Source organism: Lepisosteus oculatus, chromosome 11 (genome assembly GCF_040954835.1).
Source record: "Lepisosteus oculatus isolate fLepOcu1 chromosome 11, fLepOcu1.hap2, whole genome shotgun sequence".
In the NCBI taxonomy this organism is placed as follows: Eukaryota; Metazoa; Chordata; class Actinopteri; order Semionotiformes; family Lepisosteidae; genus Lepisosteus; species Lepisosteus oculatus.
In genome coordinates, this window is record NC_090706.1 from 39,237,538 (window position 1) to 39,264,609 (window position 27,072).

General features: G+C 43.9%; 1 protein-coding gene across 3 annotated transcripts; it reads left to right on the forward strand.

The window, feature by feature from the left end:
• Positions 1-320: 320 nt before the first annotated feature.
• On the forward strand, positions 321-26,866 carry pde6a (phosphodiesterase 6A, cGMP-specific, rod, alpha). 3 transcript variants are annotated; one of them, XR_001478724.2, is made up of 23 exons: positions 321-1,107; positions 6,562-6,714; positions 7,753-7,842; positions 8,186-8,326; positions 9,090-9,164; positions 9,699-9,763; positions 9,996-10,062; positions 10,483-10,530; positions 11,036-11,185; positions 11,975-12,118; positions 13,733-13,798; positions 14,567-14,713; positions 15,752-15,859; positions 16,828-16,937; positions 17,509-17,596; positions 17,935-18,035; positions 18,134-18,241; positions 18,861-18,924; positions 19,755-19,829; positions 20,318-20,401; positions 21,381-21,549; positions 23,352-23,479; positions 24,229-26,866. XR_001478724.2 is itself a non-coding variant. In XM_006631939.3 (22 exons), exons 1-22 carry the CDS (start codon positions 634-636, stop codon positions 23,393-23,395), a joined length of 2,571 nt encoding a protein of 856 aa, XP_006632002.2. In that variant the 5' UTR covers positions 321-633; the 3' UTR covers positions 23,396-26,866. The 3 variants fall into 3 exon arrangements, 2 of the variants coding, with proteins under 2 accessions (XP_006632002.2, XP_015205523.2); XM_006631939.3 differs by having other exon boundaries at positions 23,352-26,866; XM_015350037.2 differs by lacking the exon at positions 321-1,107 and adding an exon at positions 1,325-1,345 and having other exon boundaries at positions 23,352-26,866.
• Positions 26,867-27,072: the final 206 nt, after the last annotated feature.

A 27,072-nucleotide genomic window follows, 5' to 3' on the forward strand; every position in this document is an offset into this window, starting at 1 on the left:
TTTTCTTGCTTACAAGGTGATTTAGGGTTCATGCAACAGTCCAAAACAATTGTGCATTATCTTCTGGCTTGAAGGATGAAGATGACACCAGATAATACTTAACAATAGCCTTACTCTATTTTCTTTCTAAAACCATGTAGAGACACGCTTCTTCTGATGCTCGTTATACTAACCACTTCACAAACTGCTGCCCAGCATGACCAGGTGAGATGTGTGAATTCCATAATCCTGATGTGTAATTGGATGCCAGATTAGGGGGAGACCATGTGGTTGTTTAAAACAATCCTGCTAATCCCTGTTCTGTCTCAGCTGCCCAACAGTCTAGCTGCCACGGACCAGCAGGAATAACGTGAAATGGAGCCTGTCCTGATTGTGCACTTCCAGTACTGAGCCGAGGACCCTGCTGGAGGATATCCTTGATCTTTCCATCCCTTCATGAAAACATTTTCATTCTGTTTCTCCTTCCTCTATTCACGAATGCAATGCACAATTACACTCCCAGCAAGAAATCAGAGTGTTTTGTGAAAGACACTTGATTAACTTTCTTGGGGGGGTCTTTTCTGCTGGAGGTACTCCCAGTATCGCTCTTCTCTTCCCCCAACCCCAGAAAAGAGGCGCACCCCTTGTGGTAAAATGGCCGTAGTCAACGCAGAAGTGGCTGAGAAATATTTGGACAGCAACCCTGTGTTCGCCAAGAAGTACTATGACAACAAATTGCGGCCAGCGGCCATCGCCAGCTTACTGTCGTGCAAAACGATGCAGGTGGACTTCAGCAGCTTCCACGAGCTGACCAGCGTGGAGGAGAGCGAGATCGTGTTCGACCTGATCCGCGACATCCAGGAGAACCTGCAGATGGAGAAGTCCGTCTTCAACCTGATGCGGCACCTGAGCTTCTTGCTCACGGCCGACCGCATGAGCCTCTTCATGTTCAGGATGCGAAACGGCACGGGCGAGCTCGCGACCCGGCTTTTCAACGTGCACAAGGACGCCACGCTGGAGCAGTGCCTCGTGCCGCCAGACAGCGAGATCGTGTACCCGCTGGACACTGGGATCGTGGGCTACGTGGCCACCTCCAAGAAGACCATCAACGTTCCCGACGTCACTCAGGTAACTGCTCTGACGGCATGCTTGTGCTGGACCTCGTGCCAGTGACGTGTGTGTTTGGGCAACCGCACTGTAGGTGGATTTCAGGGGCTCAGGGGGCTCCCCTGGGGATCTCCGGGGGCTGTACAAAGGGAAGCCTTTCACCCCCAAATCAGCAGCCCCCGGTCGAGGAAAAGAGCGATCCTTCTGCGCGGCAGTGGTCAAAGCTCTGGACGTTGGAGGACGTGGGTTCAGACCCCAGGTGTGGACGCTACGGTTCTGAGCTTGGGCAAGGGGCACTACCCAGAGTGCTCCAGCCAGCACAGCTCTAGAAATGGCACCGAAATCTGTGCAAAAGATTTTCCTTTCGAGAAAAGAACCCCGCCTGCCCCGGGAGCTGGGGATTTCATGTAGGTAAAAGCTGTCACGCATTGTAATTTATACCAGACTGGGTGAAGATCCACCAGTCCTTGGTGTTCTTTCTGGGGAGCCAGGTAGGTTCGCAAAAACACTGTGGTTCTGAACCTCTGGTTTGCAAGCCGGTGGGACGCCACTTTCGATAGTTTCTTTTCAACAACTATCTGCTCATCTTGGGGGGGACGAAAGTAAAATAGGAAAAGCGTCAGAAGATGACTGGTGCTGCGTTGAATGGTAGCGAGTTTATCAGTCTAGAGGAAGCCCTCAGGGACGCGGGTGAGAGGAGGACACAAGTGAAGATCAAGGGGTTGCCTGTCTTAGAATGAAAAAAGAAGGCGCTTCTTTTCCATTTGTATATATTTATTATATCTGTGTATGTTAAATCTGTGTATCTGTGTGTTTCGTTGCGCAGTTGCCTGAGACCTGCTTGTGAGCTTTCCCTAGATTTCCAGAGCCGAGATCTATAGCAGTTAAAACAGGAAAGCCCCTTGGGCGTCCCATGGCGTTCTGGTTAACTTCCCAGCAATTCACAGGGAAGAGCGCAAACACAAGGGAGGGCCCTCTGAAGGCATGGAGGTTAGCTGTCTACGCATGGCCAGTGAAGGACTGGATTCTGTATCCCCTTGCTGTATATAACCAGGTGGTCTATGGAAAAACTGAGTCTTGTGAGTAACCTTACTGATTTTCTTGTTAGGAGTTTCATAAAGCACAGCTCTCATTCAACTATCTCCCAGGGGATCTGGCTGCATAGCTTGTGTCACACAAACAGAACAGTGGAGGCCGGATTCTCCCACGATTAAGCTTTGATACCTTTCCCACCGTGGTCAAGAACGCCTGTTTGTGCTGTATTTCTGTGGCATTTGCACTCACAGAGCACAGTAGCACATCCGATGGCTAGGGTATATCTCTGTGACAGAAGGTGGAGTTTGCAAACTTGTACAGCAGCTACAGAAATAACATCTGTCAGCCAAGGCTGCTTGACTTGTCTGGCTTGGACGTGGGTGTGTGTGTGTGTGTGTGTGAAAGTTCATTCAAAACCTGTTCCTAAAGAAGGGTTTCGCCACCACATCAATGTGCTTATTGTGAAATACAAGATTGCAAGAGGGCTTTCGTCTGAGGAGAGGGGTGAGAGGAAGAGTACAGGAGGAGCCGCTGGCTGATGAAAGGAGTTGTCGGTCTGTCGTGCCAACATATCCTGGGACTGGGCTCATGCCAGCCCTCAGATTTCTTTTCCATGAAAATCAGATTTTAGGTTTCCCTTCTGAGATGCAGAAGATTCGATCCGAGATTGATTAGATGTTTTGCCAAGAAGCTTTTTTTAAGTTGAGATGTAAAAGCCTGTGATTCAAATGCCAAGCTTTCTTCTTGAGGAAGATTAATCACAGTGAGCCAGGCTTCAGAGGCCATATGCAGTGGGGTGCTCACAGACTGGACGCCGCAGGGCAGGTGTCCAGATGCTGTACAGATGTTGTAGACTCGGTCCTTTGACTCGGAGTGAGTCAGAGATCATGGAGTTCTAGCTTAGAACCTTTTCCCCTTGATCTTAAGTTCTTTCAGAAACTAAGGAATATCCTTCTGTCTGCCCAGTGTTAACCACTTGCAATAATACACAGGAGGTGTGCAGAGAGTGACTTTATTTAGTAGGAATAACATTGGAAATGCCATACAGACACCTGCCTCACTCCCAGAACCACCACACACCTTCATTCCCAAACGAAACAGAAAGCCAGGCTGTCAGTCCAGTCCAGAGCTGAACCTAGAGCCCCAGAAATGTGAGGCAGCAGTGCTGACCACTGCGCCACTGTGCCTCTTTACCTGCAGTGTCATCTTCTAAAAATACCAGCAGAAATGCAAAGAAGAAATGAATACTTTTTTATATTTTATTTAACTATCATATCATTACTTTTATTTTTATGCTTCACCTGAAGCTTATGTTAATTCAATATAAGTTTAAAGAACTGTGTCCCTGCTGTGTTTATGTCTTATGAGTTATAAGGGGCTTAAATCTGAATTTGCAACTCCTATACTGAATAGTTTCCCTAGATTGTTCCTGGGATTTTTCTCCATGAAAAGCTGGTCTGCTGCACCTCATTACCCAACCCAGAGCTGGGAGGCCAGAAAGGCTAAAGGCCTTACGGACTCTCCCCGTCACACTGTTTAAAGGGTATAAGACCGTAGAGGTGGACAAAACACAGGTGGTAGAGTATTCCCGATAGGCATCATTTATCTGGGTTGAATGAAGTGATAATAATTGAGTTGTCTGTACTTTGTACAGAAATAGAAATACAGGGACAGATGTTTATTACTTTAACCGAGTTATGAAATGATTATATTGTAAGAAATTGTGCCCTGTGTTTCTTGTCCTGACCTTTGTATAGTGGGACTACAGTCCTGTCTCATCTGTAGTGATGAAAGAAAACACATTATAGCATAAGAACATAAAAAATGTTACAAACAAGAAGAGTTTGTAGTTCATGTAGTTCATCTAGTTCATTTGTTTGCTGTTTGCTATTAGTTTATTAATCTGAGCATCTCATCCAGCCTTTTCTGAAGGATCCCAGCAATCAGTATGCCTTACATAGTTGGGTATCTTGTTCCAGACACCTACATCTCTTTGTGTAAAGAGCCTTCATTTCTGAGCCCCAAATTTACACCTCTTTTAACTTAACTTAAGCTTAACATTTAACATCAAGGATTGCTGACATGTATTAATATAAAAAGGAAAATGGGGACATAATTCAATGGTGCAATTATTTTTGTAACAGATGCTGTAATAGAAAAAGGAGAGAATTACATTGGTCTTCAACAGTGCATGTGATAAACATCTTTCGACGTGGGTTTTCTGTTTCCATTGTTAGTGTTGATTCCCTGACATGTTACTGTCGAAATGCTACCAAATAAGTAACATGCTGAGCTCAGAAAGAGGATGTTCAAATGCTACAAGGTCTGAAAATATGGTGCAATATCCATGGTTTGATGCTCAGTGTTTTTGAGTGGAAATGATGAGGAATTCGTTTTTTTTTTCCATTACCAGGCTGTTTTAGAACCTAAGGTACTGTACATACCGTATACTGTGTTTAAAGTGTACAATGTACTGGTTTCCATATATGGTGTCCAGTTCCATAATGCACATTATTATCTTTAAAATGATAAATTGCAACTTTCTATGGTCTCAGGGTTGTGCTGGTTAATGTGGAGCATCTGACCTGTCAGGTGTCCCCATCTGTAAAAGTGACAGGGATTCCCCTCAATCCCGACATGGATTCGGGAGACCCTGCAGAAGTATCCCTGGTTTCCAGACAGGTCTTGGAGAGGCACTAGGGAAGTAACTGGAAGTGATGAGACCCAGGGAAAAGTAAAAGGAGCAACAACATTACTAAGGGATAATTGCACCGAACCTGTTACTGGGTTAATTCATCAGGATTAAGGTGATCTTTAGCAACTGATTGGAGACATCCCATGAAACCTGAAGGGCTGGGGCTGGGCACCCCTCTCTTTTAAAAGAATCTGTACGTCAGAGCAGTGAACACAATACAGCCCTGTCCTTTCTGACCAATCGAACAAAGCAGCACTTCTTCCACTCTGAGCCTCGCATCCCAGGTTCTTGGCATGAGGCACCACTGAACCGCAGGTTTCCCTCCACCTCGGCCTGGGGAGCAGACTAGAGTGGAAACAGATTAAACTCCTATAATCCTGGATCTAATTAGAACGATCCAGGATTATTTTGGAGGGCATGCCCTCAAAGCTGTCACAGCTCATCTAGTCAGCAAAACTGTTTGACACGGCTTCTTTCCAAAGACCTTTTTGCGTTCTATTTCCGTACAGTGTTTAAACCCAGAGGAGGATCTTGAGACTTATTTACAAGTCTAGAGTATAGAGACTGTATGGAGATTTATTTACATTGACAGTGTCCCGTATAAACACTGAGGCCTGGCTCTCCCACCAGGGTGCACAAGTGTGACTGCTCCACAGCATGTTAAAAAGACTTTGAGCGCAGCAGGTCCTACTCCTTGAAAGAAACTCATCAAAATAAGTCATTCAAGGAAACGTTGGTCAGTGGGGCCCCCACAATTCACCGAAGAGCCTTACAACTCTTCCGTCACATCTGTGCTGTCTCCCCCAGATGTCGTGCACAGATGTTGAGCATTAATTGTTTCCTGATTCAAATGAGCCAGGGGTGTGGGAACAGAAAATAAGAAAAACTAGACAAGTTTGGTCTGGGATGGTGAGTTAGCGTTGGTGTCATGTAGACTATAAAAGGGGCAGTAAATAATTTTGAACATTATAATATCATAACCTCACAATGAGCGTGAACATAAGACAGATGAGTGAGACTATATTTTTTGCTGCATACAAAAGAAAAACATATATACATACAGTACACCTAGAAACAAATGGAGCAGCCACCAACACACCAGCATCTGGTACATTAGCCTCAGGGACCCCAGGATCATGAGCAGACAGACACAGACAGACAGGCAGAAGTGCTGGGGTTAAAACGAGTCTGTAGTTTGGAGACTTGTCCATATTTCATCAAAGAAGACATGAAAACACACTGCCTACTTTTTGATACTTAATAATGCCACTTAATGGAAAACCAGCTTTACTACAGTATTGTTGTTTCTAAGGCCAAAGAGTGAAATTATTTACATAGGATTTACGTAGATCTTAATTAATTTAAGATTTTGTTCACAATCTTTGTATTCATGCAATAATTTATGTTTGATAACTATTGTCTACTATGCTATACAGTATATCAATCAATTTTCTATATCCAGTACAGGGTTATGGGGGAGGCCGGAGCCAAACACAGTAAGCCATGACACTATACAGTATGTACTGTTCTGTATGTTATACTGTATTTTCCAGCAAAGCTCTTTGAAGTGATATACTATGCAGGATGTATATACTATATAAAAATAGATTGACAGATTGTTTGAATTATGATGACATTTGTTGTGCAAATGTCACAAGGAGGCTCAGCCTGAGTTTAGGCTTTTTCATGCATTTGCCAGGAACAGGGAGTGACATGCTTTTCTTCTTCCCTGGCCTCTTCCACAGAACAGCAACTTCAGCGACTTCGTGGACCAGCTCACTGACTACAAAACCAAGAACATCCTGGCCACGCCCATTCTGAACGGCAAAGACATGGTGGCAGTCATGATGGCGGTTAACAAAGTTGGGGCTCCACACTTCACCGCCAAAGACCAGGAGGTACAGCGCATATCTGGAGCTTGGGGAGTTACACCCCATGAAGGATGTGGTCATCGGGGATCACAACCTGAAACAGTAAACCTCTGCTAGGGTTACACCTGCTCATGTGATTTTGCGTTGTTTCCATTATTTGGTTATAAATGCTGCTGATGGTGCTGCCTGAACGGGATTAACTCTTTGCCAGAAGCAGCTGTGATTGACCCCAAATCACATTGGTGAGCACCAGTTGTATTCATGCCGAGAATAATTCTGCAGTATTTTTTTATTGGAATGTTTTTTTTTTAATAGCATTTATTAGCATAAACCAGGGGTTGTCCAGTCCATGCACTGGTGTGCTGGAGTGTCTGTAGCTGGAGAAAACTGCTAAACTGGTTCAATTAAGCCGACAAATTTGCTGATTTCTGTCACTAAGAACTACATTAGAACAAAACCTGCAGACAAACCAGCCCTCCATGCCCTGGACTGGACTCCAGGTCCAGTTTACATACAGTAGGTCATCTTCGGGGTGTACACTGCGTGAACGTACACCTCTTGTTCCTCCTGTACTCATTATGTTTTGGGTATAGAGTATATAACCAGCATTTGGGACCACGCTGAGCTTTGACAAACCTTCCCCACTGGAAAGGTTGCCAACGAAAAGCCTGAGGTTTGGTGATGTTGTTTTTTTAATTCTTATCAAGCTAATTCAGAGCCTTGTGAAAAACAGCAACAAGCCACTTTGCCCAGGATTAAAACACTAATAATAATTATAATAATAATAATAATTCCTTACACTTCTATAGCACTTTTCTGGACACTCCACTCAAAGCACTTTACAGGTAACAGGGATCCCCTCCACCAACCCCAATGTGCAGCCCCACCTGCATGATGCGACGGCTATCCATGTTCATTTTCCATTAGATTCCATAAACCTGCCTGTAATTGATCTATATTCCAGTCATTACAGGATGAATTTAGTTTTTGGAAACGACAGAGTTTTTGTTTACCTGACAATCTTGTGCTTCTCTCTCCATTAAGTGATTCTGCCATCTCTTGCAGACTTTGATGAAGTATCTCAACTTCGGCAATTTGATTTTGAGGATTTTCCATCTCAGCTACCTTCACAACTGCGAAACCAGACGAGGACAGGTGAAGCAATCTGGTTCTGTGATAGAAATCCTTACTTTTCCACTGCAGTTCAATTGGTCGAAAAGTCCAATGAAAATGGAAGTCAATCGGAATGTTTGCCCACAGCAGATCAGATCTGTTCATTTAAATAACGCACCGTGTCGAAAACACATCCAGCATAATTATTTAGCTCGATACAGTCGATCATTTTCAAGGCTTCGCGCTGGTGTTCATGTGAAAGCCTACAGTTTTCCATGTTTAAGAATGATCTGATAGATGATTGTTCAAGTTCCTTTTCAACAAAGAGTCGTTCTTCAGCATGGGTCGCACTGATCTGAAGCTGTCCTCTGTCCCTCGCTGACAGGTGTTGCTTTGGTCTGCGAGCAAAGTTTTTGAAGAGCTCACTGACATCGAGCGGCAGTTCCACAAGGCCCTCTATACAGTACGGGCCTTCCTGAACTGTGACCGCTACTCCGTGGGCCTCCTCGATATGACCAAAACTAAGGTGAGCACAAAACACCAGGAGCCGAGATCTCCTCGCTTTTTTATGTCACCAACAAGGCCAAAAATCTCTTCCCCACTTTAGATTTGAAAGGCCACAGGCTACTGGACTGTTTGAAACAATATTCCAGACATTTTCTGGGATCTTGGAAGAATGGGCAGGATGAGATCCTCTTTAAGTTACTATCAACGGAGTACACGAGATTGATCAAGTAATGAATTACGGTGGAATGCATTGCTTGAAAGAAATCAAAGCTTTTTATTACCATTGCTACCTACTCAGATACCATATCTTAGGGCAAGAGCACATGCTTCTCCAGTATATACTGTACAGTACGTGCTCTATAATAAAAATAAGATGATTTGTTATTTTTTTGTCTAATGTTGTGAAACCCTGGACAGTAGAAGAGACAGAGCATTATTAGAAGAAATGTGGTGCCTATAAAAATGCACAGATTTCCAAATTACTTTTAAAAAAAGAGAGAAAACAAGTATGGCCTAAGGATGTGATTAAAGGAGTGTGTGCACAAATGCAAAATAGTCTAATTAAATTAATGGCAGAGTGGCACGCTAAGTCAGGTGTTAACGTTCTCAATATTAAGGATTCTGAACATTGTTGTAGACATACTGTACAGGGCAACCAGAGGAAAGTGAGGCAGCCTCATCTCTGAGGCAGTGGAGGGTGTGAGGGGCAGGTGTCCAGACTCAGCTGTGAGGCAGTGGAGGGTGTGATAGGGTGCTGTGTTAAGCTCTCTCTCTTGTTGCAGGAATTTTTCGATCTCTGGCCAGTGCTGATGGGAGAAGTACCTCCATACTCCGGTCCCAAAACCCCAGACGGCAGAGTGGGTACTCTTTTAAAACTTTATTAATTGCTGATGCTGTCACCCAAATCAACCAACCTTAGTTTCCATCTATACAGCTTGGTATCTTATGTGAACAGTGTGGTTGAAGTACCTTGTTCAAGCTGCTGAGTCCACAACGTTCTGATTACACAGGTCTGGAGCCCACAGCCCTGACCACACTGCTCCCCATTACTTATTGGCCTGCAGATTTCTTTTTTGGTGTTTGCTTATTGTATTTTTACAGTATTTTTGGGGGGAGATATCGCATGTTGTAAGGCAGTAATGAAAACCACAGAATCAACCCAGATATGGGAAATGAAATCATTGATTTTAACATGATACCTTTCTTTTTAAAAGTAGTCCATATGTTTAAAAAATTTACATAATTAAACAATATGAAGTTTAATTTGCATAATGTTTGCAATTAATTTAGACTTAAATGAAGAACTACAGTCTGTGTATCTCTTATTGGATATGCCTTATTGGTCTAAACACAAGACAATGATTCACAATGTAACATTCATCTGTTTTTAGGAAATTGTGTTTTACAAAGTCATCGACTATATCTTGCATGGAAAGGAAGACATCAAAGTCATTCCGTAAGTCATCAGATCTTTTTATAATGTATTTAAGTAACCTTGGGTCTCTATCGGAAAGAAAACATTAATGCAATTTTAAGTTGGCTCTGAGTTTTAACATTCATGCCACTGTGGAATAGGATTTCAGGTAACAGGATTAGATATAACAAATTAGATATACAAAATGAAATCTTAAAGCCCCAAAGCCATATGAACGTTCACTTAGATCAGATTTTGCATGTTTGTTTTCCAGGAACCCACCTGCTGATCACTGGGCTCTTGTCAGTGGGCTGCCCACCTATGTGGCTGAAACCGGGCTGGTAAGAGCCGTCAGGGTTGAGGAAGTAGTACAATTTTTAAAATGATTTCTTTCATAAACACAGTGGCCTTTGGGATTCAGTTCATAAGCTGGTATCAGAGAGGAGAATGATATCTGGTTCAGCAGCCAGATATAAACCTCAGCCTCTCAGTGACAGCATGGGATGAATCTTCAGGCTCAGCATGTTTATATCTAGTGGCTCTGCATCAAAGGATGCCCAGTTCACATTTTCACCATATCAACTGACTTTACAAACAGCCTGCTTGTGGCTTATTTAGCACATCCACATTTAATTTTCGCCTTGCCTGCTCTGGGAACTAAACAATAAGATGATAATTATAGTCAACTTATGAGAATGTAAACACAAGCAAAAAAAACAAAACAGCTCGATAATTGCTTTCTTTTCCATTTGTTTTTATAGATTTGCAACATAATGAATGCAGCAGCAGATGACGTCTTTAAATTTCAGGTAAAATGTTGAATTATTCCCAATCTATATACAGAGTATCACAGCCACCCATAGCAACAAACATCTAAAGCACTAAATATTTGCGAATCTTAATGAATATGTCTAACGAGCAGCGTCACTCAGGCAAGCCGCACAAGTTTAACCCTTGGAATGCTCTGTCAGTGCGTACAGCTAATTCACAGAGGGAACAAGCAGTATTCTCATCCTCATGTCATCAGAACAGTAATGTAAAGAGTTTTGTTAGGCTCAAGAGTTAGAATAACATCAAATGAATTATAAAAAAACAATTCCAGATCCTTAAAATGAAAACAGTGACTGCAATATGATCTTGTGATTCTACTCATGGTGAGTTACCTACTGTATTCATTATGTATTGAATCATGGAGAGCAAGCTGGGGTTTGCGAAAAGACAAATTCCTAATACAGTACAAACATTGTATATGGGCGATAAAGTGATAGTGATCTGTATGACGTGCTCATGTCGTTCATCTTGTGCTCTCTCAAGAAAGAGCCCTTGGATGAATCCGGATGGGTGGTCAAGAATGTGCTCTCAATGCCCATTGTCAACAAGAAAGAGGAAATCGTGGGCGTGGCCACCTTCTACAACAGGAAGGATGGGAAGCCCTTTGACGAAATGGACGAAACGCTCATGGAGGTGCTCCACACCGACTAGCACGCTTCCACTACAGTAACGCAGCACTAAGAAATGGAAACTTTAGGCTTATAATTCATCCTTATAAAATAATTGACTTTTAGATAAAACGTAAGATTGTGATGTCTTGAAGAAGATTCACAATGTTTTTTTTTTGCTTTACTGCTCTTTGGTGTTGGTGTATGCAGACCTCCATCCTTCTGTCCAGGATGCAAGTCTGACAGGATGCCAGTCCATCATAGGGCAGAGAGACACAAATACACAAACACACTCACACCAGGGCAAGAAACCATTAACCTACCAATTTGGTTTTCTAAAAACCTCAATTACTAACATGCAGTGTCATACTGGAAAGAGATCCTAATTAGTGAAACTGAATTTGTGTTGACAAATACAAATATTTTCATTAGTCTTTGCCTTAAAGTTATGCTGAGTTAGCAAGCAAGGTGTAAGAAGGTATTTTTGGGGTGATTCTGGGAGTCCTAATCTCCTGCACCGTGGGGAAGTACTCACTGTTTAGGTCTCTGACGTGATTCCTGGAGGCCGTAGTCTCTTGTCTTTCTGTTCCAACTCGAGTTGCCAATTAAGCAAGGAGGTTAGACCTGTCTGGACGACACATGTAGTCCAGTCTGAGCTGCCAGGGTGCACTATACTTCCTCCCCACTAGAGGTCAGACGAAGCCCACTTTTATAGGTGTTATATCAAATAAAAGTTTGTGATGACCGATGGGCACTTGGAAGAGTAAAGCTGGGCTGACGCCTGTCCATCCTCTCTCTCGGCGCGCCCCTGCAGTCTCTCGCCCAGTTCCTCGGCTGGTCGGTTCTCAACACCGACACGTACGACAAGATGAACAAGCTGGAGAACAGGAAGGACATCTTCCAGGACATGGTCCTCTACCACGTCAAGTGCAGGAAGGACGAGCTCCAGCTCATCTTGGTAGGGAAAACGAAACGTAGAAACATAAAAAAAAATCTCAGTAGGGAATCTCTCAAGCCTTACAAAATGAAACGGGAGTGGTTGGGTTTTTTTGGGATATGCGCCAGGCCCAGGTCATGTCAGCTGCTATCTCAGTGTTGATTCTGAATCGGCACAAATGCCAACAAAAACACTGACCTTAACAGGAGCTGTAATTACGCACAGCCTACCACTAGAGGCCGCCAAAGGGCCTGGAGTTATTGTAACATTCATTCACTGGCGCACATTCTCACAATCGTGTTATAAGTGAAGGGTGTGCACTGGGCCTGCAGTGGTTTTCGAGTTGCTTTTCGTTTTGTTGTGAGACTTGAGAGAATCTCCTATCTTTGATTGTCATTGCGGATTTCTTTTGCATACATATTCAAAGGGCAGGGTCAGGTCTGTTATATAGGGTTTGAACATTTAGATGTACATTAATAGAGTACAAGGGAACAAGTAATAGGTTTATTCCATGCTGGAAAAAAAGAAGAAAGAGAACACAATGTTTCGGCCGTGGAGCCTTCTTCAGGTGTGTTGTGTTCTCTTTCTTCTTTTTTTTCCAGCATGGAATAAACCTATTACTTGTTCCTTTGCAGCCTACGCATGCTGACGCAGCTACACACCATTAATAGAGTATTTGTATTTGTGTACCATAACACCTTGATACTGGTAAATAAATGGTATTCATTATTAGGGAGTCTGTTTCTACCAGGATATTGACATTGTTAATATGTAATATGGTTGCATTCACATTTTAAAATATCGTACTGCTGTATTTCTACAGTTGAGCACAAAAGCCGACCACTTCCCAGATGGTAAACAATGAGACTTGGCATTTCATAGAAAAAAATGCAGCAGCAAAACATTTGCCACTTTTTAGAATTAAATACACCATAGTTAGAACCCACAGTACTGCATGTTTTCTTTGTGGGTTATTTTTGGGGGTTTTAATTTTTAGCACACTAGCGTACAGGCAACAGTTTCCAATCAATGTGTTGAAGAAACAGCAAGTGTACTAAATGGCCTGTGTAGCTGTGTAGTCATCTGGTTACAGTCAGTATTGACTTGGTATATATTATGTCATCTTAGTTAAGGGTGTCAGCTCAGAAAACCATATATATTAGAGGTTATAAATGTTTTCTACTAATTTCTACTAATTTGGGTCCTCTGTTAAAAAGCAAACTAAATAAATTATTCTAATTTATATGAATATGTAATATATATATAAAATGTTATATAAGCCTACAGAGCGGTCCTGAGTAAAGCAGATTAGCATTGATACAAGGTACTACCAAAACCTCATACATTATGCAGTGCAGCACAAATACAGGACAAGATACAAAGACCATAACAAGCTGAATGACAGAAGCACAGTATATGTGAACAGTGAGCAGGCTGTGGCACAAAGCAATCTGATCATGCTGTGCGGAGCAGAGAACAGTCTCAGCTGAGACGTGGAGAGAGAGTTGGGACAACAAGTGTGGTCTGGCTGCTGTGAAAGTGACAGAGGCTTGTTTAAACAGCGAAGAGCCTGGTGCATCAGAGATGGCCTTCAGCTGGGAGTGTGACGCGCTCAGCGGTTTGCTTTGCTTGTAGAAAACGCAAGAGGTGTACGGAAGAGAGCCACAGGACTGCGAGGAAGACGAGCTTTTCGCCATTCTGGTGAGTTTAAGGGGGCTCGTCAGGACTCGGGGGCCGGGGGGAGAAGTCGAAAGGAGAGACGCTCTAAGGTAACCTGCGCGGCTGCCGACATTACCCAAACATTGTGACTTTGCGCGGAGTCGTGTGACGCACAAGAGGACAGGAAATCAGAAAGCAATGAAAACAGGCAGAACTGTCAAATACTGACCGATACACAACAGCAGTGAGGAATTCTGGACCTGGTCTTCTAATATGCCAGGGAAGTACAGTGATCAATATAAATATAAATGATTCTGTAGATTGTATCGTCCCTTATTCTTGTTATGGCAGCAAGCCCAGGTTGTGTTGCACACAGCTGGGAAAATGGGTGAGCCCCTTGGGTTCAGTCTGCCTGATGAGCAACAGTGATTTGCCATGGGCAGCTGTCATCGGGGTGGACATCTCCTCCGGTGGTAGTCCTCCGACTGGCTCTGAATACATGTGGAATACTTGCATTAGTCTCCTGACAATTTTCCTCTTTTCATTTTCTTATTTGTTGTACTGTACATTTAAGACATTTATAGTACATTACTTTATATGGCTGTACATGTGAAAAACACAGATATCAATGCCACCTTTAAATGTATTTATTACACTCCCTACTCCTTTCCCATAGAAAACCATAGAGAGTTAATTAAATGACGATACAGTATACGCCACATACTGTAGCTGCACATATCATTTCGGTTTCGATTTTCACATTTGTTGATGTCCGATTCCTCTTTCCCAATGGCTTACCACCTCTTTCAGGAGGAAGAGCTTCCAGACCCGGAGGAATCTGAGATCTACGAGTTCCACTTCTGTGATTTTGACCACTCTGAGCTGGACCTGGTGAAATGTGGGATTTCAATGTACTATGAGCTGGGCGTGGTGGATAAATTTCACATCCCACAGGAGGTGAGCACAGAGGGTGGGAGCAGCTTCAGTAGGAAATGATTTTCTATTGTGTTTTTCAAGAATGATATAATGAAATAATGAAGGTCCGTTACTAATATTTAACCCTTTCAATACGGGAACACGGCTGAAAGTAGGGGAGGTATCTCCCACTATTATTCTTCCTCACTCCATTACCAATATTATGCCAGCTCTTTTAATTTCATAGCAATCTGAACAAATAAAGTGTTTATAGTATGAAGTTTATTTTACGTTTAGCCCTTTTATAAAGAATGAATGATTGTATCAGAAATAGCGACGGGTGATTCATAAATTGTGTTTGCCCTAACGTGTGAAAACCTGCACAACACAAAGCAATGAAGTTTTCACAAGAAACGAATCTGTCTAGTGAGAGTGATGAATTAAAAGACTCATACCTTGGAGGATGCAATTTAAATCTTCATGTAGAAATGTCTTTTTGCTGTATTCTTAATATATATCACAGCTATTAAGAGTCACATAACGTCTGATAGCATGCAGGCTGATGTGCCAGGGAACGAGACAGGACAAGGGTGGCCTAGGGTTCAGAACTAGGAGACTGGCTCCAGATGGAGTTTTAGGTCTTGTCAATCCCTCGCCTGCTGCAGGCTGAGAAAGACGGGTGTAGTCATGGACTCATTCAATTGTCTAGGAGCTCAAGGTGGAGTAAAACCCAGAGGCAGGACTTGGTTTGGGTGAGTCTGCCTCAGGCCTTTTCCAGAGCTCCCAGTACAGATCTGCACTGCCCAGACAACACTCTCTGCAGCCCTCCTGGCTCGGTGACGTGTTACCCGTGGGCAGACGTATCTGTGTGTAAAATGACGGTCTGGTTTTGATTTCATGCGGAGCCGGCACCCAGGTAGTTCCTTCAACACATCGGCCACGTCAGGTGGTCTCACGAAGCTCCTTTCGGAGCGCCACGGATCTCCAGTTGGCGTCCCGCGCGCCGGGGCGAGCGCACACACAGCCGACAGGCCGGAGCCACGCGGGGGCCGGTAGTGACTGCTGTCCTGTGCTCACCAGGCTCTCGTGAAGTTCATGTACTCCGTCAGCAAGGGCTACCGGAGGATCACCTACCACAACTGGAGGCACGGCTTCAACGTGGGCCAGACCATGTTCACGCTGCTCATGGTGAGCACCCGTCCCGCCACCACCACCGGCCGAGCAGTTCAAACAAGGAAAATTAAAACTGTAGCCTTTCTGGGACATGCTCCCTTTCCATAATACAGTGAGACAAGCTTAATAATGCAATTACTTTCTTTCCTGAAATTGATACACATCTGGTTTCATACATACATAGATTATATCTACATGTATGTACAGCATATCATAAGTGTGTAATCTTTCCTATAATACAGTATAATAGATACTAGGAAGCATTAAATAGGAAATGTGCTGTTGGCTTTTGTTGCATTTTCAATCTCTCTGTTTTTTTATGTATATTTTCACACCTCTTTCCCAGATGTCTTGATTTGATTAGGTTACTTGTTTGCCTACATATGCCTCAGCATGTTAATGACCGGTTGATTGCAGTTTCAAAGTCAAGACTTATTGGAACATCTTCTGGTACAAGGGGTTGCCAGCAGCCACCTTCAGGGGAGAGGAAGGTTACGATCCAGGCCTCAGGAGCCAGCTCTCGATTTCTGAAGCACAGCACAAGTTAATCTTGTCAATGCCTGCGTTTCAAGCCCACATCCCTCTTGATTTTAAAAGAAGAAAGTTTACAGGCCTTTTGCTTACACTCCTCTGGCCCCGTGGGAAGGGGGATTGATGCACAATTCAATGTAAGACAATGTTGCTTGGTCGTCTCCCCACTTCCTTTTCAACATTCGTCAGCAGCAAGGGGGGAGACAAAACATTGTCCATGCGTTTCTCTGTCATTGGAAGTCACGTATGGATTTCTTTGGGACAGGGACGGGGAGAGGTTAAGTACACACATGCTCAACTCATTTCTTAGTGACTTGAACTTAATTAGCCCTCCAGGGGCAAAGCACAAAACTTCTAGTGCAAAGATTTAGCATTTGGTTATTAAAAGCAGCAAGTGCGTGCTCTGATGCTTTCCCGTGGAGACTTCATCAGCCTCTAATTGTTTTAATTAGACAGGCGACCTGAAGCGTTACTACACTGACCTAGAGGCCATGGCCATGGTAACTGCTGGGTTCTGCCACGATATCGACCACAGGGGAACCAACAACCTCTACCAGATGAAGTAAGACGCGCTCCTGTAACAGTGGTAGTTATAAAGTGGAAGTCTAGCGCTGTGCTAACCGCCTCCCTGGAGGCAGAATGATGATCTGAGCTTTCTTTTGAACTACAAAACACTGTAATACAGCTCTTTAAGCAGTTTCTGTGGCCATCCACATTATTTTACTACTACAATATTAACAATTCTGTTCATGGCCAATTTCCCTTTACTTTTAGTACTGTGATACCAATAATCAGAAGCATCCTCTTCTACCGAGCTACCAAAATGTCATTAAGCTTGTACAATCAGCTAAAGATTCATTCAATACGATCCCGGAGATATGTCTGGGCAGATTCTTGCAAACTTCCTGCAGGACTCCTTGCCACAGGAAACATGCAGGGGCTTCGGGAATCCATGAGAGTTTCGGTCCCAAAACTCCTGGATTTTTGTAAGAGCCCCAAAAGATCATTTTCGAATGCAACGATGAATCATGCTGTTGCTAACTGTCTCTCTTAGTTGTGGCTCACTTGTGAAACCAAGGTGTAGCTCACCTTGCTATGTGTCACCACCTGCCTGGTATCTGTTACGCACTCAGGTCTGGCAATCCACTCGCAAAGCTGCATGGATCTTCCATTTTGGAAAGGCACCACCTGGAGTTTGGGAAGACTTTGCTGAGAGATGAGGTAGGGCCACTGTGGTATCTGTGTAGCGTCGGTGTTACATTATATCCTGCGTTTTCGTGAAAGAAGCCAGGGTATCTACTATCTACTATCTAGCCTACTATAACAAAAGGACTAGACACCCCGTTCCACACTCTCACCGCCCTTTGTGTAAAAATGCCTTCTGTTCACAACTTGACTGTTACTGTCACTGTTAATATAGGATTCAATTGAGGAAATGAAATTAATATTTTTGCCCTGATATCCTTACTGGAATCAGGACCACGTGGAGGGGTATTTCCATATATTATGCATTCAAAAGATCATTCACCTGAAACATTAACCCAGAGTTCTCCATTTAGGACTTAAACATCTACCAAAATCTTAACCGGCGACAGCATGAACATGTCATTCATCTCATGGACATTGCCATCATCGCAACTGACCTGGCACTGTACTTCAAGTAAGTGTGCTCACAGGTCACAGGCTCTGTATCACTGCGTCTTCTCAGTAAGCATCTGTGGGCACATCTGCACCATGTCTGTCTCTCACCCCTGGCAGGAAGAGAGCCATGTTCCAGAAGATAGTGGATCAGTCCAAAACGTACGATGACTGGGACAAGTGGACCGAGTACATGATGCTGGAGACGACTCGGAAGGAGATTGTCATGTAGGTGGTCAGTCGATCTGTCAATACAGAGCATTCCAAAGGCACTTTCCACAAATTACACAACGTGAGACAATACAGCATGCATAATAAACATCATAAAACCAGACATCAGTGAAAAATCGAAAAAAAAAATAGATGAGGAATTAAAGGCCATTGAACACATCCGTTTTAAGGCATGATGTTTTAAAAACATCAACAGAAGATGCATTTCTAATTTCATCAGAAAGAGCGTTCCAGACACAAGAGGTTACCACTGAAAGTTCAGTCCCCTGTGGCACAGTGGAACAATAAAGGAGCCCAGAACCAGCAGAACGAAGTGAGGGAACTGGAACATGTGAGGATAATACCTCCTGAAAGTTCACAGGAGGCCGACTGTGCAACACCATGTATGCAACTTTATTTCCAGTAGTGTCTGATCTGGGGTGGTGGGGGCAGTTTTTCACAAAAATGGGGGTGTATGGTGACACTTCACGCGAGGGCGTACATTCCTTTAAGATGACAGATGAGTGGATATTAGGGTGTTCGTGTTCCCTAATTTCTACTTCAAAAAGAGCTGTGGTACAGAGAGGACAAGCGGTTAACGACGTTTTGAGAGAGTCAACTGTCTTCTTGATCGCAGGGCGATGATGATGACTGCCTGTGACTTGTCAGCTATTGCCAAACCCTGGGAGATACAGAGCAAGGTAATTACATGGTCTCAAATAATAATAATAATAATAATAATAATAATAATAATAATAGCTTACACTTATACAGCGCTTTTCTGGACACTCCACTCAAAGCGCTTTACAGGTAATGGGGACTCCCCTCCACCACCACCAGCGTGCAGCCCCACCTGGATGATGCGACGGCAGCCATAGTGCACCAGAACACTCACCACACATCAGCTCTCAGTGGGGAGGAGAGCAGAGTAATGTACCCAGTTCATAGAGGGGGATTATTAGGAGGCCATGATTGGTAAGGGCCAATGGGAAATTTGGCCAGGACGCCGGGGTAACACCCCTACGCTTTTCGAGAAATGCCTTGGGATTTTTAATGACCACAGAGAGTCAGGACCTCGGTTTTACGTCTCATCCGAAGGACGGCGCCTGTTTACAGTATAGTGTCCCCGTCACTACACTGGGGCATTAGGACACACATGAGTCACAGGGTGAGCGCCCCCTGCTGGCCCCACTAACACCTCTTCCAGCAGCAACCATAGTTTTTCCCAGGAGGTCTCCCATCCAGGTGTCTGTCCTTTCTGCCTTACACCATCTACTGTGGGTCCACCAGAACTGAACTTCACACCTTCAAAAAGCATATCTTTATCAACTCCCTGATGATGCAGAAATGAGTATTTAGTGATGTGTAAAACACTCAAAAGGATCAAGATAAATTTTTACCTTGGCCCAGCATCGCTTAGGTTCTGACGTATGGTCAGTTCAAGAATCAAGGTGTTTGACTGATGGTAAGATATGTGCTGTTGGTGTGTGGCTGTTCAGTAACTAAGTAACTGTTGCACTTGGGTCTACAGGTGGCGCTGTCCGTGGCGGCGGAGTTCTGGGAACAGGGTGATCTGGAGAGGACCGTATTGCAGCAGAACCCCATTGTAAGATGACCTCTGCCGGGGTCAATCACACTGAAATAAGGAACTGAATGTTCCTGCAAGACAGGGCTTAAACAAATTACATTCTGTCGTGCGCTGAATCATAAAGAGAGGTCAGGGACTTTTAAGGTCACAACAGTTTATTTGTGAAAAATAAAAGCAGCATGTTCTGTACCCTACTGATACTTACTCTAGCAGTTGGCAGGCTGCTAAAAAAGGAGGGTACTGACAGAAATGTACAATATCCTGTTATTTTTAAAATTAGGAACAAATCGAGGTTAACTTGGGTTAACATGGAATGGGATTCTAGTGGGCTCTACAGCTGAAATGTTTACATTTCACTAATGTCACTGTGGACCTGAAATTTGCTCCTTTTGCAGCCTGCAAGAAGACACAGCTCCTCGCTTCTAACCTTAGATTTAAATTGTAGTTGTCACTTGCAGACACGTTTCTCACTCTGACTTCTGTACTAACTTCTCTTTGTGTCCCAGCCAATGATGGACAGGAACAAAGCAGACGAGCTACCCAAACTGCAGTGCGGTTTCATCGATTTCGTCTGTTCGTTTGTGTACAAGGTGAGTTCGTACCTGGTAGACCTGCGGAAATACCTGGCCGTCCTGCTGGTATTTCTTCAGGTCTGATGCAGATTTATGTAGCTTTTTTCCAAGAACCGTTTCTTGAACCAGCCAGCTTCAGGTTCATGCATACTGGCTTCCTTTCCACCAGCCCAAACCTGATTTGTCTTGAAACACCAGTGGCCTGTGGCAAAGACCACACCCATTGAACCGTCTGCAACACCTGCTGATCAGCCCATCTGGGACAACCCAGTCAAAACCAGTCTTCCCCCGGATTGCAGAGCTGCAGGGCTCAACGGTGGAACGGATAGGGCCTCACCTGGTCCTGGAGAGCCCCAGTCCAGCAGGTTTTCATAGGTAGCCTTTAAATCAGCTGTCTCTAAAGACCTGCGAAAATCCAACTATGATCGCATAAACTATCAATTAAGTAATTCCGAGATTATTCGGCTCAGAGCATCCTTTGGCCCACGAGGACCCACTTTCCTTCTTTAAGACATTACTTGCCCAGTTGATCAACTGCTCGAATAAGTGTTCCTCATTTTAAAATAACATTTAGGTGATGTAGGGTGACCTGCAAGAATAGCTGGAGAGCCCTAACACACAGTAGATCCTTGCCAATCCCGGTAAAAAGTGAAAGCCCCCCCCCCACTAGACACACTGGAATTGTCCAGTAGTAACAAAATGAACATTGCTTGACCATTGGCATCAGGCCCTGCAGGAGCTGCTACTAGTGTGTTTGTGTCTGCTGTGTTTTCTATACCTTCCACATACTGTATCACAGCTGAGCTCTGCAGGTTCTTTATTATTGATGTTGACATACTGGGACCCTCCGCACCTGTAGACTGCACACACAGTTTGTTTACCAGACGCCAAACTCGTAACACGAGCCTCGGCCCTAGAAATGAAGTCTCACCTGGGCAGTTCTCAGAAAAGCCCGTTCTCATTCAGCGTGCGCGTGTGTGTGTGTCCCTGTGGTCAGGAGTTCTCCCGCTTCCACGTGGAGATCACGCCCATGCTGGAACGGCTGCTCAACAACAGGAAGGAGTGGAAGGCCCTGCAGGAGGAGCACGAGGGCAAGCTGGCCAAGCTGGAGGAGGAGAAGAAGAAGAAGGAGGCGGAGGTGGCGGCGGCCGCGGCGGCCAAGCAAGGTAATCAGGGGACCGGCCGCCCCGTCTGGCCTGTAACTCTGGATCTCATTGTGCTGTTTCTTGAAGGAAGTCAGGTGCCGTGTTGTCTGATAAAACGACTGGATTATCTTATTCCAGACTTCCTTTTTGTAAAGAAGCCCCAACCCTCCCCCACCCCCACCCCACCTTCGTCCTCATTCTTGGTTTTAAGCACACTTTCATGTAGGATCCACCTGGGTCCTCTGGTTTGTGGTTTTTACTGCTGACTGCTGAGCTGGCTTGACTTTGTCAATGTCTTTGAGGGCTTTGAATGCTCGTATCAGGTGCCCTCATGTCTTCTCCGTTCAAGAGTAAAGCGTTGAGCTCCGTCCCTTCGGCCCATCAGATTTGGATGTTCCCTTAGACCCTGGAATGTACAGTATATGGATGTTCAGTTCTGGGCTGAGTCCAGAGCGACAATATATGTACTTGAAGTGGGGACCAAATTGTGACAGTATGACAGGGCAGCAGCCCACCCATGGGAATTAATGTCAGAGTAAAGCAAACGTAAAAACAGCCGCAAAAATACCCTGCAAACGTATGGAAACCCTCCCTGAGGATCTGTTCCAGCTGGCCACCTTATTTATTGGCCAGAACTGAGTCGCAGTCAGCGATGATGGACGAGATAATTAGGGAACTGGCTTGGAACGGAGCCCGGTGAGGGGAATGGGATGGATGGGACCAGCCATGTACTTATTAAGCTTGCAATGAGGCAATTTAGTCTGAGAGGAGATATCTTGCATTCATAACTTGAAGCAATGAAACAGAAAATCTGTGGGACACTAAAGGAAGCTGTTAGGTGGCGGTCATAAACAAATACCTAGAAGAAAACTTACTATACGTCATAGTGTTGCTGCTTTCTACATACTGTGTGACATCTATTGTACACGCCTGGCCAAACGCTTAACTCCTGTGCACTGTAGATCTGGCTTCAATCCTCCAGAAAAAAATCGTGTTGTTCTTAAAAAAGGAGTAAAATGTCAGTGTCTTTTGATTTCATTTGAAAAAAAGCAGAAAATGCAGTTTGTGAACTGAAAGCTGGGCATTTGCTTTCAAGAAGTCTGCTCACCCAAGGGCCCCTAGCTACTAGTACAAGTACAAGTCTATCTCACATCACTCAGTGCTGGGGAGAAGCTTCATTCTCCGGCAGCTTTGAGTGATGTTCAGCACACTTGTGCCTGGAGGACACACTCCTGTTGCCCTAGGGTGAGCAGACCTCTTGAAAGCAAATGTCCGGCTTTCAGTTCATAAACTGAGTGCTGTGGACAAATATAAAAGCTTAGCGTTAGCCTGAGCAAAGGGGAGCTGCAGTCCCAGTTTCTGAGATCGTTTATTAAGTCTTAGTAATAAAATAGATTAATTGGCGGTATCTCAAAACTTCACAGATTCTGAATTAAGCACAAAATCGTGAACTTTGTGAAGGTTCTGTATAGTCGCCACATTGCTGCAAACCGTGCTGGTTTCGCCCACGGGCAAAAGAGAGAGTTCCCACGAACTGCGACGTCAAACCGTCCCTTCCTGCTCACTACTCACTGTGATAACTAATATACTGTGATGTCTGTACAGTATGAACGCTGACTCTTTCTATGAAAATAGCGTGCCAGCTCCCACTGTGTGACTGTGTACCTGCTTAGAAAGCACAGCTTTCATGCTGAACCCTGAAATACCGGACTTCAGCCAGCAGCGCGTGAGGCATGGAGAAGACAGCGCCTCCTGCTGACCGGAGCGGTTTTCTGTTTCCTGTGGTCCTGTTTCTCAGTCTCCCCCCACTTCTCTCCTCGCAGCAAGCAAGCCCCAGGCCGAGTCCAAGACCTGCGTCATCAACTAGAGCAGAGGAGCGTCAAGGGAGTGTTCTGCTCACAGCCGCCTCGTCCTGCTCCCTGCTCAGAGCAGGCGAAGAATGCTCTCGCACGTACTGTCATTTTCTTTGTCCATTTTGTCCACTCTATTCTCTTTGTCCGCATAAAGTTGCAAATCACAAATACAGTCATTCTCATGTGTTTGTAAACACGCCGACAAGTATAAATAGCATCAAATCAGGTGCTTACCTACTGTATAAGACACCTGTGTATTAACTGCCATCTGTTATGACTTCATGAATTATAATAATTATCATAGATATGGAGAACCCCACATGGGCAACCTTTATGAGGTTAAATGTAGTAGTTTTTTTTTCTAATTGCTGATATATTCCAGGAACGTAGTCTTTGATACTAGGCTCCTTTTTTTAAATGACTGATTACGCTGTCAAAGTCAATCAATACATTTCACCGATACTGTTAGAAGACACAGACGATTTGATCAGTTTGCAGATGTAGACAGTAGTTATAATGAATTTTTAAAGATGATCGTTAGTCTCACAGCACCTGCAATCTCACAATAACACCTGATTTATGAAGGCATCTTTGTGCTCTCACAGTCTCATCTCTGTGTACATTCCAATGTTGCAATATTGCAAAAATGAGGAACTCCTTGAAGAAAGTTAAATGATTTCAAATTGCAAGTCTGAACATATTGAATGGCATGATAATTTCGAAGCCAACATCAGACGACCTTCAGAAATTTGAACAATTCTTTCCGAAACATTTTTTTAACCTTAACTACATTTAAGGATTGGGTTTGATTTCTGAATCTGTAAACTACAAACTCTGTGTGTTACAGTAGTTTGCTGATGAAACCTACCTACTCAATGATTCAGGCAGGATCTCTGAAGACGATCAAACCTGCTTTGGAAGAGTGCATTTCACAAATTGGAGCTCAGATGATGGAGTGGCGAAGTCCGTGGAGAACCGAGAGTGAGTTGATTGTAGCATAAGGAAGTTTGAGAGCAGAATGAATAAAACACCATTTCTTTAACAAAGGTGTAGAAATGATCATCTAACACCTATATTCGACTAAAAGATAAGTGGTGCTGAGTCTGCCTGTTATTCTATAGAAAATGAATGTTACATTATTCTTAACCATAGGACTATGAAGTGAAATCATTATTTTTAATGAAAAATGACTGTTTTCTTGTGACAGATCGAAACATTGTGTAATGAATGGAAATCTAGGTTTGGGGAGACACAATTGTCAGTTAGTATTAAATACCACTCACCCACAATCGGCATTTTTGATTATCAATTGACCCTCATACCAGCCAAGAAGGATTCATTCCACACTTCTTTCCAGTGTGCACACAGGCAGAACCATTGCTTTTCATCTGCAGAGCTGGCGCTGATGGAGAAGTGACATGTCTCTTACCCCCAACCCTAAAAGCAAACTGGTACATAGCACGTCAACACGACCGGGGTCATCGTACGACAGGCAGAGCCTACCTTCTCTCAGGCTGCTAGTGACTGTAGTCCTAGTTGGAATCCAGCCTGAGCTGTAAGGCATGTTCACAGGTTAAGCCAATCAGGCGCCATTTTCTGTGCATCTTAAATATAAACTCACCCATCTGTGATGTCGCTGGGCACCAACATTTTTGCGATGTACCTCATGTTCAAGCCACTGACCTAGCAGGTCACGGGTCAAGGAAATAGGTAAAAATGTGTAAAAACAGTGAAGCCATGTAGACAGTTCTGAAAAGAGCAGATAGAATGCTGGAGCAAAAGAATTGTTGTAACTGGAAAAAAATAGCTTTCAGAATATAAACTCCCACTGACCGGCTGAAAGAAATTGCCACTGGATGGGCCCAAGCCATTGGATGGTAATAAGTCTGCCTGTAGGTCTGTCACTCTTTTTATTTATTTTTTTGTCACTTAACTGTTCAGCTTATATTCTGCTCCAGGTTTACTTAGTCGTTATGAGATGGTCATAATGGCCTTAGCTCTGCCTGAATTAAGCCTGCATTTCAACCACACTACATCATAACCAAAAACCCCAAAAAGACCTCTCAAAGGAATCCTAGGGTAGGAACTACCCCCACCTTTCTGAGCTTTCTTACCTTGGAAATCAATTTAATCAGATCTAGTTCAACTGGGCTTCTGAGTCATGCACTGACCGAATAGACAATTAACGAGCTGGTTATAAACAAAGTCCAAACATCTGAAGACGTACCTGGCACTGCAGCACATCTGCCTACCACCTGAAATAAAATGCGAGACACCTCCCTGTTGTTGATCACTGGTGGGAGAGAAAAAGACAATTCATTGGCATTCTTTTCAAATGGGGGAAAAAAAGCCCAGGATGAACTAGCTTCCTGCATGTAAGCAAGCTATCTGACCCAGTATCCACTGGGACGTGAGACAGTAAATGGCTTCTGGAAAATCTCGCTAATTAACAGCCAGGGCTGGTCATTCCTCCTTAGAGCTGCTAACGCAGGCACCCTTCCTTCTGAGAAGTGGGGACGAGAAGGGTTGTGCTCAGGAGCGTTTTTCAGAAGGTAGCTTTGCCAAAGCAACCCCATCGCACTCGCTACTAAATGGCTCACAGTCCGTACAGAGAGAGATCTTTTACCTGAGAAAATGCATTCCAGACGCTCCGATACAGACTTTCCGCTGGGGTCATTTGGAACTGGTCAAATCTTGACATCAGCTACCTCCTGGCAAGAACCAGCAGCTTTTAAACATTAGTACTTGTAGCCCAGCTGAAAGAAGAGATGTGTATGCAATGTGGATGGTTTTCGTTTGGAAAACAGAGGGCATTGCATCAGCTAGGGAAGGTTACAAACCAGAACAGGCCATTTGGTCCATGCAAATCAGGTGGATGGTAGTAGCTATATTATCCCAGGATCTCATCCAGCCCTTTCTTGAAAGAAGCCAAGGCATCAGCTTCATCAACATGGCTGGATTGCTTGTTCAACACTCCCACAACCCTTGGTGTAAAGAACTGCTGTCCTAATTGGAGGATCTCAATCAGCTGCTTTCTGAAAGACTCCAGAGTGTCAGTCTTTCCATTCGTTTATTCGTTCTCCCTTGACGACAACGTTACAATTGGAATTATGGGTAGGGCATTTTGTTTCATGCTTCTTTTTTTTAAACTAAATTTAACAAACACCTGAAAGCAATTATCCTTCTATTTTTGTTACTTGCGATACATCCAGAGCATTCAGAATAGCTCTTCTACCTTCTTTTATGTTAGAACACAGGTGAATAAGTAAAAATCCAATAAACATTACGAGTCTAGCAGACTAAAACCCTCATATGATCACACCTGTATTACTAGACAAGCCACAGTGCATGGTGAGCTTAATGTTAAAGCTTTTGTCAAATGAGTTGCTATTAACATTAGGACTGCTACCTCAAATCAATCTCAGCTGCTTCTGTACTGTATAACTGGAACAATGACTGAAAATAAAGAGTAAAAGTTGAAGAAATGTTGTTCAGATTTGTCTCAATGGTACAAGCACAAGCTAACCTCCAAAGGAAAAAAAGTAAAATTTTAAAACTGGGCAGACAATTGGGCTCCTGTGAAAATCCCTCATTACTTAACCAGTACAGCTAAGGTACTGTGGCAGCCTGTTCCCTAGAGAACTGAAAGAGTTTCAGACAATGTATGGAATACAAACACCTAGCATGGCCC

What these genes read in the sequence shown, in the direction of transcription:
- pde6a (XM_006631939.3), top strand. Translation starts at nt 634, where the DNA reads ATGGCCGTAGTCAACGCAGAAGTGGCTGAGAAATATTTGGACAGCAAC. An exon ending in AATTTCACATCCCACAGGAG is followed by an intron (nt 14,714 to 15,751) that starts GTGAGCACAGAG and finishes TGTGCTCACCAG; the next exon opens with GCTCTCGTGAAGTTCATGTA. An exon ending in CCTGGGAGATACAGAGCAAG is followed by an intron (nt 18,925 to 19,754) that starts GTAATTACATGG and finishes TTGGGTCTACAG; the next exon opens with GTGGCGCTGTCCGTGGCGGC.